This window comes from Humulus lupulus, chromosome 8, assembly GCF_963169125.1.
Source record: "Humulus lupulus chromosome 8, drHumLupu1.1, whole genome shotgun sequence".
Lineage (NCBI taxonomy): Eukaryota > Viridiplantae > Streptophyta > Magnoliopsida > Rosales > Cannabaceae > Humulus > Humulus lupulus.
This window is the reverse complement of record NC_084800.1, coordinates 54,333,056-54,346,096: the sequence shown is the minus strand read 5'-3', so window position 1 is coordinate 54,346,096 and position 13,041 is coordinate 54,333,056. Positions and strand designations below refer to the sequence as shown.

The 13,041-nt window shown below is 33.8% G+C and overlaps 1 protein-coding gene across 1 annotated transcript; it reads right to left on the bottom strand.

The window, feature by feature from the left end:
* Positions 1–629: 629 nt before the first annotated feature.
* On the bottom strand, positions 630–2,106 carry LOC133793795 (stress-response A/B barrel domain-containing protein DABB1-like). The gene is made up of 2 exons (XM_062231068.1): positions 1,845–2,106; positions 630–1,511 (listed from the first exon to the last, which is right to left on the bottom strand). Exons 1-2 carry the CDS (start codon positions 1,903–1,905, stop codon positions 862–864), a joined length of 711 nt encoding a protein of 236 aa, XP_062087052.1. The 5' UTR covers positions 1,906–2,106; the 3' UTR covers positions 630–861.
* Between the last annotated feature and the right edge of the window lie 10,935 nt (positions 2,107–13,041).

The window sequence follows — 13,041 nt, the reverse complement described above, 5'->3', positions numbered from 1 at the left end:
TCATCCCATCATGAGTCATTTCCACACTTGAAATCTGCCAAAATCAACACACAAGATCAAATGTATATGCAAGAGATGGCTTATGGGGAGTGAACCCTTACCAAATACCACTACCCTCTCAATTACAGCAACATGCCCTATATGTATTATGCTCTCTTACCCTAAGGGGTATTAGTGGGCCAATTGGGCTCATTATGATAGTGGTGGCGGACTATAGTTTAATGGGCCAACACATAGCTATTATAGTGCTACCATGAGCCTCTAATGCATTTAGTAAGATGCTTATTGGCAATTGATAGACACTTTAGTTAATAATTGTGATTATAGAATAATGTTTAATAATTATATTATTCCATATAATAATTATGACAAATCACTCTCTAATGGTCATCTATACGGATCATTTAACTTAAGTAGAATTAACTTTGCCCATAAATCCTTATTACCAATTTTATTTTTAAACAATAAATTATAAATTAGAAAAATAGTGTCTTCAACTCTCAAACAATTCAAATTAAAGAGTATAATTGAATTACCCTAGAAAAAAAAAGAGTATAATTGAATCTCTGACCTATAATTGAATCTCTGAGTTAAATGAGAGTGAAACAAACATAAAAAAATAAAAAAAATGGCGGATAAAATTTAATAGTTTCATTAGTGAGTCTTATATGTAATATTGTTCAATTTATTGAAAATATCAAGGAAAAAAAAACTAATTTGAGACTGGATAGAAATTGTCACACTACAAACTGCAAAGCTTTCCAAACATAACAGTAGCGATGATCTAAAGTCCAGGCCGGATATTTATAGATTTAGAACCATAGGAACAATAACAAGAATCGAGATGGATAAAATGGCGAATTATTGGGACGGGACCACGAATTCAATCACGAGTGTGGTATCCAAATAATCTTTGAACTTCTCGTACTGATTTGCATCATCTGCGGCTTCCAATTCACTTTCACTCCGAAATACCGTGAGAATTGCCATCGAGAATCCCTTCCCTCTATCCGAGAAATTCACGCCATAAGTAAACTCAGTCACTTCTTCTCCTTCCTTAATTTTTCTCATCCCCTCCAAAATCTCGGATCTCGTTTCGTCGCCTAAACCTTCCTTAAGCTTCCACAATGTCACGCGCACGCCGGAGCCGGGAGGCACAGTCACGTGATCACCGCCGAACTCGTTGGTGAACCAATCGACTGCAAGGACATCGTCGATGAGATGGTTGTCTTCTTTTTTCATTCTCAGGTGGAGCGGGTGTACGCCATACGCGCTTAGTTCGGATGTTGACCTGAAGCGGCTGTGGGACACGTGTGTGAAGGCGAGTGAGGAGTTTGATGATGATCGGAGTGGTGCAGCGGTGAGGTAGAGGACCTCGTCGATGGTCTGCAAGCCCTTGATTTTGTTGACCGCGGCTTTGACTTCAGACGGCTCAGCATCGTCTTTGAGCTTGAATAGGATGACGTGTTCGATGTTTTGGGATGAAGACATGGTATTTTGATGGAGCGAAGCTAGTGAAGAAAGAAGAATCCTATATAAATCTCTAAGATATTGGAAAATAACAGAATTACTGTATATATATTAAAAAAAAGTTTTAAATTGTATCACATCCATTCTTTCATACTAGACTAGGGTGTTCATTGATTGATCGTTTATTCGGATTATAACATATTTTAATCCATCAAGTATAAATCTGAAAATTTGGGTTATAAATATCAAACTCAACACATCCAATGTTAAAAAATGAATTCAAAAACCAATAGGCCTTACTCAATCATTTCAGAAAAAAAAAAAAAAATCAGAGAGAAAAAATGAGTTTTCTCAGATTCATTGAAGAGCCTTACTCAAGACCCATTGTTCCTGAAGCCCAGACCCACGAGTCAACCCCGTTGTTCCAGAAGACATGAACCAACTCTGACGTCGGCCTTCCTCAGATCCACAACAATCGAAGAAGTGCAGAAGGTGGGCTGGCTGGTGATTCCGCACTATGGTGGCTATCCGCAACGACAAGGTCAACGACGACAACCTTCTGTGGTTGTCGTTGCTGAAGATGAAGAAAGAATTATGGGTATCAAGAGAGAAGAGAGGGAAAAGAGAGAAATTAGGAATTTGTTTTAATTTATTTAGTTTTATTTTAATTAAGTCTTATGTATGATTTTTGTTTAAATTTTAAGTTTAGGATATAAATTAAAATTTAATTTTGTTTTATTTTATTTAAATTAAAAATTATATAACTTTTAAATTAAATATTACATTTTTTAAATTTAGTTTGAATTTTGTATATTTAATAAAACTTAGTGTTATTTTGGTCATATTGTGTTGACCCTGATTTTGGGCAACTGACACGGAGTCAAAATACGCTTGACGTGGATGAATGCGTTGAAAAGAACGTGATGGCGAAGAATAATAAGAACACGATATTTTATAGTGGTTTGGCCCCAGGATCTGGTAATAACCTACGTCCACTTAGATTGTTATTGATATAAAATCAAAGGGAGTGATCAAAGAACTAGGGTTCAATGAGTTTCACCAACCTCTGAAGAACAATACAATGTAATTGATATGATAACTCTAATCTCAAACGATTTAGAAGTCAGAAAAGAAAAAAGCCCCCCTGCTTTCCTGAGTCCTCCTCTCTATTTATAAGCTCAGGGAAGATTTACATTGATTTGTTACAGATATTATTTCCTAAATAATCGGATACTCAGGAAATCATGGGAGAGAATTTCGGATTCCATCATAATTGCCTAAGATTTCTTCCGCGTATTACGTGCACACGACCAGACTGGTCGTGTGAAGAGGCCGATCGCATGATACCGAATATCTTCCTGGTCGATAGTCGAACACAGGTTATGCCAGGTGCCAGCCATGTGTAATTAATGCCCGCCATGTCATTCACTTCTGATTTTTGGGATAACATATTGAAAAATAGTTTGACTAAAATTAGCCCCAGAGTACTATTTTGGTCAATTTTGCAAAATGCACGGTGTGAATTGTCATTTGACAAAACAGAAGATTTGATCGGTAACTTTTGTACAACACAGGGGTCAAAATGGTATTTACCCTTATAATAAATTGTTTTTTCAAATTACTCTATTTTTATATGAGGTTTATAATTTTTTGTATATTTTTTTGTCTAACTACTTATTTGGATTCTGCATTTTGACAAATTACTTTTTAAATCATATATTTTGTAAAATAGTTCAAATAGACTCTAAATTCTATTTTGATCAAAGTTTTTTGAACTAAAATTACAGATAATTCACCAAACTATGAGCTCAGAACAAAAGCATAGTTATTATGCATTAAAATTGTAATGTTATATTCAATTTTTTGTTCATCAAAATCGGGTTAGGAGTCTATTTCAACAATGTCCAAAAAATAATCTTTCAAAATACAGATTTCAAACAAGTAATGAGACAAACATAGAGTCCAAAATAATATAAATCATTTATATATATATATATATTTTACAATCTAGTCTACTACATTAATCAAAAATATTTTTGCACTTTTATTTATTTTGTAAAATTAACAATTTTAATAAATATTAATGATATTTTATGTTTTATTTTAAATATTTTTTTGTAGTTAATTTAACAGTGTAGTGAACATACCATATACTTTTATAAAAAGATACTAGGTTGGTGGTATTTTTATTAATTAATGTATATATTTTTAATTGAAGTTAATATTTAACAATTAAGAATTCAGCATAATAGTCAAAGCTCATTTATATAAATTTTATAGATAATGGTTCAAATCTCAATAAATAATAATAACAATTATATATGACTGAATATAAAACTACCAAATATAGTATATATAATTTAAAGTTCTACATACATAATCTAGATTCGTTCAAATTGCAATTACACACACTATGTTTTTCCTTTTGCAACAAAAATATTTGAAGTACAATTTTATCATTTCCTTTCAATAATAGCTATAAATATTTGCTATGCAATTGCCTCGAGCATAATACCACTAGCAAATGCCTCCAAAATAATACCTCCACATATATGTTTTGCAAATGCATCCAATATAATACCACTAGCAAATGCCTCCAAGATATTACCTCTAAATATATGTTGTGGAAATGCCTCCAAAATGTTAACAAAATACTTACATTGAATAGTATAATGTGAGGTTGGCTACTATATATGACCATCAAATAAAACTCTTACCCATACTTCTTTCTCATCATCACGAAGACCGCTAAACACGTTGAGAGTGTGAATATCAAGAGTAATAAGAAGTGTAGCATTATGTTGTTCAAACATGTCCAAAAAAGTGGTCCTTATTACCTCTTCATTGATGCCCATTTGTCTTTCATTCAATTCTTTATCATTAATTGCATCACTAAGCCGAGCAGATGACTCTTTCATCTCTTTAGCAATAGCCAATGCAGCCTCTTTAATTGCTTCTCCAAGATCATCAGAACCTTCAACACTTTTTCTCTTTCTTTTTTAGGATTCATCTGATTGAGATTGAGGCATTTGTTAAGTTTGTGAGAAAGACATAAACTCAATATTATCTGCCTCTGCATTTGTAAAGCTTCAATATTCTTTTTAAATTAACAATATCAATTATAAGAAGTTGGTCTGATATAAATTAATATCAAAAATGCTAAATACAATCTATATTACACTCTTTTTTTACTATCTTAAATCAATGAATGACACGTGTATTTCACTAATGATTTGAAAAAAATATTAAAATATAAAAAATTGAATAATATTCACATGTCATGCATAAATAAATGAGAGTGTAAGAGATAGTGCAATAGAGTATTTCCTTAGCACTCCTCAAATAACATAATATTCTTTTTCACAACTACACAATTTTGTTTTAAATTTTGTGAAAAGTGTTGTCATTTATTTAGTTAATTAATGCCAGAGTAATATGCTAAAAGTTCAAGGGGTGGAGAATTCTAGGACGTTTAATGCTTTAAAATTCCAAATTAGTTTTGTATAAGCATGTTTTGGAGTTTCCCTACTTTTAGGGGTGTTTCGTATGGGGTAAAATAAAAGTGAGAATGAGAATCTAAATTATTTCTTATGTATGGTTCAAATTTTAAGTAGGTAAAGTTAATAATTTGTGTGAGTTCCACATGTATTTTAAGAGTAAAGTGAACACTTTTGTATACAAAAATTTAATATTATATCAATTCTAAGTCCCTCTACACTTTCTAAAACAAATCAACTATTCAAAACAAACACCCACTGAGAGTAAGATGAATGGTAGTGAAGCTGAGGCTTTGGCCAGGAAATTAATTAGGTTGTCTGATTTTGCTCTGGAGTGAGTCTTTACAGGTGACAATGAATCCATATTGATTCCGTGGTAAGGGATTTGGACATGAATTGGAGTTATATGCTTTGTTAACTTGGCACTTGTGGTATATTTGAAATTCGTCAAAACTTATTGCAATAATCATAATTTTTTTTCTCTTTGTATGTCGAAAAATAGAATTTTTATCAAACACCATAACTAGCAATATCAACTAAGGTAATACAAGCAATATAAATCATAAACAACCATAAAAATGAGACACCAAAAAATAAATGTGGAAACCTAATGTAGAAAAAAAAAACCATGTGGACTGTAGTCCGCTTAAATCATCAACAAACACCAAAATTCACTAACAGGATTACAATGTTCTTCTCTGGTATAACTAAAGACTCACAACAACCTTGTAATCACAATTTTGAATCAACAATACAAATATTCATCATCTATAAAGATGGATACACCAAAGAAAAATTTGGGTCTCACCAAATGAATATAGTAGGAGACAGTAACGGAGCCAGCAATTCTTTGCAGTGGGAGCTTAAATATATAAACACATAATTAACAGTTATAAAAAACTTTAAGTTCAATTTCGGTGGAATCTTTCTTGTTATGAAAGTTGATGATTCTTCAGTTTTCATATCATTTTAAAAAATTAAACTAATTCTTGCATTATAGAGGGGGCTTATTATATTTTATTTAATAAATTGTTTATATTATTCTCAATACTTATATTAATTTATTATTACATAAATAATATTTTACAATTTTAGTGGGGACTCAAGCCCTCACTTGCCTCTTAGTGACTCCATGCCTGGTAGGAGAATATCTGAGGACAAACCACAAAATGAAACTAGTAGATTTATAAAGCACCTTGCGAGGATTCACTACCTAAAATTTGAGCTAAAATAAAAGAGAATCAACCACTCAATCTACAATCTAAAGTGATATATCCACCATTTCTCTCTCTCTCTCTCTTTCTTTTCTTTTGAATAAAATGCAGCTCCCATGAGCTGCTCCTTCCATTTTCTTAATTGGGCTTATAATTAGTACCCATTTATTTGGTGGTCGTGGAACTTTATGCCATTTTAGATGGTAGTATTATGGATTTTTAATATTATATACATATAATATAAAATAATTATAAAAATCAACTACAAAATTTTATTTACAAAAAATATCTTGCCACATCATCAAAAAATACCGAATTCTAATAGTAATATACCTGAATTTAAAACTTTCTCGAAATCTCATTCTTCTCATTTTTATGGGTTTTAAAAAGTAACATTTTAGTTACTTAAAATGTTAATAAGTTATCAATTAGTTATTTTTTTTGTAAAAAAATTATTTTTAGAGTATATTATTTTTGGTTTATACATTTTTGTACCATGTGTTTTGTTCCATTACCTATTTGGGCCATGTATTTTAACAAATTACTTTTTGGAGCCTATGTTTTGAAAAATTATTCAAATAGAACCATAAACCCGATTTTGGTCAAAGTTTTCTCAATTGAAATCACAAATAATTCACAAAACTAACAATTCATAACAAAAATAAAATCATTCTGTTTAAAAACTGTGTTATTATATTCAATTTTTTATTCATTAAAATTGAATTTAGGGGTCTATTTGAACAATTTTACAAAATATAGGGTCCAAAAATGAATTTTTTAAAACACAAGGTCCAAATAGGCAATCAGAAAAAATATAGGGTCCAAAAAGGTATAAACTCTATTATTTTATATACATTTTAGTTACCTCCAAAACTTATTTGTTGAAACTTTTTTTTCTCAAGACATCGATTAGTCATTTTTAAATTATATTATGGTGTCTTATTATTTAAGATACTTTTACGTTGTCGATTAGTTATTTTTTAAAAAACTAATGAGTTACAATAAAGTATAACAAATTACTATATAACTTATTATCAAAAGTTACTTGTAGTATACTATACAATAACTTTATTAATGAAAAGTTTTAATTCAATTTTTAGTTACTAATGTAATTTACATGGGAGTAATAATATTTTTTTATTAATCAAACAAAAAAAAAAACTTAAAAAGCAACTACATAGTTACTTTTTAAATACAACACATAAATCTCTTATTCCAATTATTAAGAAACTTTTATGTTTTTTTTTACAGACAAAGCTGAAAAAAAAAATTAAACGTTACTTTTCAAACACAATACAAAAACTATCCCATCCCCATCATCTTCTTCGATGACGTCAAGAAACTCATGTTTGTCATATACCAAAATGATCACCTTCAAGAGTAGGTCACGATAATATCACTCTTAAGCTTAAACAATTAATGATGTGGCCGGAAAAAGCTTCTAAAGCCGCAAAATACATACAAACTCTCAAAAAAAAAAGTCGACATACAGCTGGCGTGAATGGCTGGGTTGTGTTCCTCTCGAAGAGCTCGTTCCAACGGTACCACCCCCGAGACTCGGGGTGGTCGGAGTTGGCCGAAAAATGCAGTCAAGATGTCACCGGTGCTATCTTTGACCGGCACGTGCAGTGGCTTCCGGCAATCGATGACGGTGAAACTTCAGCAGAAGCTTCGTCGGCGACTGCTCTTCCTAGTGGTCCGGCGCGTGTACTAAATGGATGCTCCGGTGGTTGGCAATAGTGAGGATAGAATAGAAGAAGAGAGACAATGAATTAAGTCATATTAAGTTTAAAAAATGTTATATTTGTAATTAAAAAAAAGTAATAGTAAAACTGTAATTAAAATGCAAAAATGAGATGTAATTTTTCCGAATTATTATGGCTAAAGGTTGGGCCTTAACTTCTTCTGTATTGTCTCAAACTGCTTATTTGCGATTTATATGCTCAATAGAAGTTTCCCTTGTCATGTATATGTTGAAGTGTTGGTTAAAGACACTATAGCTGAAACTTACGGTTGTGGCCTTCTCATATTCAATTTCTGCCAGTCTGCCAACAAAGTGGTCCATTGCTTAGCAAAGTGTGCTTTATGTAAAACAGATATTATAGTAATTGCATTTTGGGGGAAGGATTCCTTTTAGGGGTTGCTCCAGTTCTTGTTGGTGACATTAGCATCTCCTTAGTTTTTTTTTTTTAAAATGCATGAATTGTCAAAAATCTTGGGTGAAATAAGAATCCAATCACCATTTATTTTTGTGGAAGCTTAAACAAAAAGAGCACTGTTTATGTTAATTGAATATAAAAGGGAAATTTTACTTTTTATGCTTAATAGGGGTTGTAATTCAAAAAATATTAGGCATTTTTATCATTACAAAATAATGCTAATTCATTTTAGCATATCAAAAATTCTCCTATCATAACTATCTCCTCTCTTCCTTCCTCTCTTCCTTCTTCTTGTTTCTTCCTCACTCTCTTTCACTCACCTCACCTCACTTCACACCGCCACTAAGAGCACCACGGTAGAAGGAAGTCGAGCAAGGGACCGCCACTAAGAAAGCCATTTGTAGAGGGGATCAAGACCAAAGTAAGGGTTGAGAAATCTTGGAGAAAAATTTTATGGGTAAACAATTTTTTCTTAAATACTTGGATTAGCGATGTTTCCTTTAAACTTTTTGGGCATTTCGAATAGATCTGTGCAATATTTGCACATTTTTTTTGTTTTTTTTCTGGTTTATTGTCGATCTGCGTTTTCTGAGAATTCTCTGGGTTTAGGTTGTGCTCGATGGTTGCTTGATGCCTGCTCGATGCAGGCTCAATGGCACACCAATTTTTACGGTTGCAAGTTCTGCTCAATGGTTACTCGATACCTACTCGATGGGTGCTCGATGGTAATGTGCATTATCACTATTTCATGCATGCTCGATGGTTGCTCGATGCAGGCTCGATGGAACATCAATTTTTACGGTTGAATGTTGTGCTCTATGGTAATGTGCATTATCACTATTCCATGCATGCTCGATGGTTGCTCGATGCAGGCTCGACGGAACATCAATTTTACGGTTGAACGTTGTGCTCAATGGTTACTCAATACCTACTCGATGGTAATGTGCATTCTCACTATTTCATACATGCTCGATGGATGCTCGATGCCTGCTCGATGCAGGCTCGATGGCACATCATTTTTTACGTTGCGCGTTGTGCTCGATGGTTACTCGATACCTACTCGATGCAAGTTCGATGGTAATGTGCATTCTCACTATTTCGTGCATGCTCGATGGAGGCTCGATGCCTGCTCGATGAAGGCTCGATGGTCATGTTTTTCAGCATCATTAAAATACAATTTCCTACCATCTGTTTTTCAGCTAATTGTATTTGTGTTTCTTTATTTCAGGTTCTACTGTTTACGTATTTGTTTCTTACAACGGTGTTTGGGAAACAAATGGTAGGAAATGGTATTTTAAGGATGCTGAAGGTGAAGTGATACCAGTAGAGAATGATGTCACTTACTTGCAACTACTTGACATACTGCACGAGACATTTCAGGTGGATAAAGAGATGTATGAATTGAAACTCGAGGTGCCATACGTATGCGGCGACCAACCATTTGCACCGGTTCAATTGAGGAATGATCGCCAAGTTCGTGTATTCTTTGGAATAAGCTTGAAAGAACGGATAGTCTTATGTGTGACTCCAGTTAAAAATAATACAGTTAAACAAAGTCGCGTTGCTGGCCGGGGTGCAGTGGAGGCCTTTCAGTACGTCCCGGGCAGTCTTTTCCTCCTTGTTGGTCATTGCCCTCCTTTTCCTTTGATTGGTCGGTGTGATGACTATACGCCTCATCACGACCATGCCCATCTTTGAATTGTGAAGTCCTTTTCTCTCGAGGAGTCTTGGTCTTATCCTGCCTGGGTGGGGTCTTCTTACTGCCCGATCTGTGACTTCCTAACCTCGAAGTTTCTGATCGGTGGCTCCTGGAGGGGGTTCTAGAGTGCTCCCTTTGCGTCGAGGCAGTTCTGGATCGGTCCCCATCATCTTCCCTACCAAGGAGGTTACTCCTGCTTCTGCCCGGTCCTCGAGAATCGACTCTGTCAGTTATCCTCCGACCAGCGTTATTATTTCTTACTCCTTGGGTGGCTGCTTGTGCTGCGGCTTGAGCATTGGATTGGACCAATTGGGTAGCTGCTTCTAGAGCAAGTGCTGCTTCACGATGTCTCCGGTTGACCTCCTCCTATTGTTGTTTGAGCTCTTCGCCCCTGGCCTCCATTTCGCGCCTTTGCTGCTCTAACGCGGCTTTCTGCCTGGCCATCTCTTCAGCGAACGCCTCCTGTCTGGCGTGGATTTGTGCCATCTCCTCCTGGAAGGCCCCCATGGCTTCCTGGAGTTCTTCGACATCTGGAGTCACGTCCTCGAGCATGACCCTAGGCTCAGTCTCATGGTCTTGTGGGCCAGGACCTTCTTGTTGGATTAGCTTATACAGGAACTTTATTTATTTTCATGTATATCTAATATTAAACAAATTAATACGAGATAGCCTAAAACATGTTTCTAAAATTGAATTCAAAGAGAAACAAAGAACATAATACTTACAGTATATGCAGCGGAATTAAAGAGTCATTCCTTCAGTTTCTCTAACTCTTGTATCCTCTCTGTCGCGGAGTATTATCAAGAAACTGAACCTTTCTTCTATTTTCTTCACAATCTTCCAATGTATCCTTAGAACCACCTAGACTAGTGTGGGCAATTCTCAACACATGAGATAGATATAGAGAGAAGAAGAGAAAATAACAAAGTGGCTTAGAAAATGACTTATGTTTAGAGAGAATCTAAAACTATCAGAAAATCTAACTTGTGACTTATCAAACTTATGTTTTGACTTCTCTCTAAGCACTCCTTTTATAGACTCAATTAGGCAATTTAATTTAATTAAAAAATCAATAAAATAATAGCCATTTTGAAGCCCTAGGTCGAAATTATCATGGGCTATAGGCTCGTGAAATTTCCCATTTGATTATAAGCCCATTGGACTTAAAATCAAGGCCTGTATTATTTTCTATTGATTTAATTAATTAAATAATTACTTAAATCTTTTATCAAATTAATTATTTATAATTTGAACATTGATTTAAACTTATTTATTAATTTAGATACTAATTTATCTTAATTAATAAATTTGCCATAATTTATTTTTTCTTCTCAAAATTACACAACTCTGTGAAACTATCCAAAATTGACCTGGTCAACTTTGATAATTCTAATTGATGATTAAATCAATTAATTGAGATTATCCAGATGATTTTATCCAATGTACAATGGGGACCATGGACCTATGAAATCAAGCTCCAATAAGTTATCATAAATCTAACAAATAAATTTACTAACTTATTAATTCATCGTGACTCCACTATAGACTTGGAATTGCACTCTTGAATTCATAGAACGCTCTATAACAAATATAGATATGCTATTAATTATCCATTGTTACAACCATAATTGTCGCTCAATCCTCTATAGACGGTCTACAATGAGATAGGACTAAAATACTGTTTTACCCCTCATTGTATTTTATCCCTCAAATACTTAGTTCCATGTAAGTGATATTTCAGTAAACTAATTTAATTACTGAAATGAGATCTCTATCATTTATCACCTTTAACCAAACTAAAAGGAAACCATCGTTTCACTTCTTCATCAGAAGCTATAGATGTTCATATCTATGATTAACACTCCCACTCAATTATACTACCGAGTTCCCAAGATGTAAGTATGGGCTAGTCCGTAGGGTAAGCTGGTAACGAACAAGTCAAAGAACTCAAATAATACAATCAGTTAGAATACTAACCACTCAGAATTGAGATTGAATTGACCTATGGTCAACTGTATGATATGACTAGAATAGATAATAATGGTATGTTTACTTATCTTATCAACTGTCAATATCGGTCCAGTTCGATGTAACAAATACATCCGATCTTATCTACTTTGCTAATGTTCTGGAAAGAACATAACACTGTAATGTGTAAGTAGATCATATCGTAGATTGGCAAGTCAGTATAAATCCGGTGCACTGACTAATCTTAGGACTAACTTATTTTGAATATATAATCATATTTATATTCCACTGTGATTACGTCACTATAAATAAGATTAGCTATATGCTCGAGATTTAATAGAAGTTTATATTAAACAAATAATCATGAAAATAAACACATGTGAGCAAGGTGATTGACCAAGTCAAAAAATGATTTCTATTATTTTATTGATAATAAAATGAGATTACAAAGAATTTGGGTTTTAATTAGGGCATAAAACCCCAACAAACTCCCACTTGCACTAATTGAAACTAATGCCTTAATTCTACTAATCTCATTTCCTTGATATGCTTATTAAATGTAGCTTCTGGTAGTGTCTTTGTAAACGAATCCGCAAGATTGTCTTCAGTTGCAATCTTCATAACCTTCACATCTCCCCTGCCCACATATTCTCGAATAATGTGATACTTCATTTCTATATGCTTACTCCTCTTGTGACTTCGAGGTTCTTTCGAGTTGGCTATCGCTCATGTATTGTCACAAAACAACACAAGCGATTTATCCATTTCTGGAATAACACCAAGATCTGAATAGAACTTCTTTAGCCAAGACTATTTCCTTAGTTGCTTCTGACGCGGTTATGTACTCAGCCTCCATGGTGGAATCTGAGATTGCAGACTGCTTTACGCTTCTCCAAATCACAGCTCCATCCCCAAGAGTAAACACCATTCCAGAAGTAGACTTTTTGTCATCGACATCAGTCTGAAAATCTGAATCGGTGTAGCCTACAGGGTTCAAAACACCACCCTTGTAGACTAAAATATAATCCCTTGTC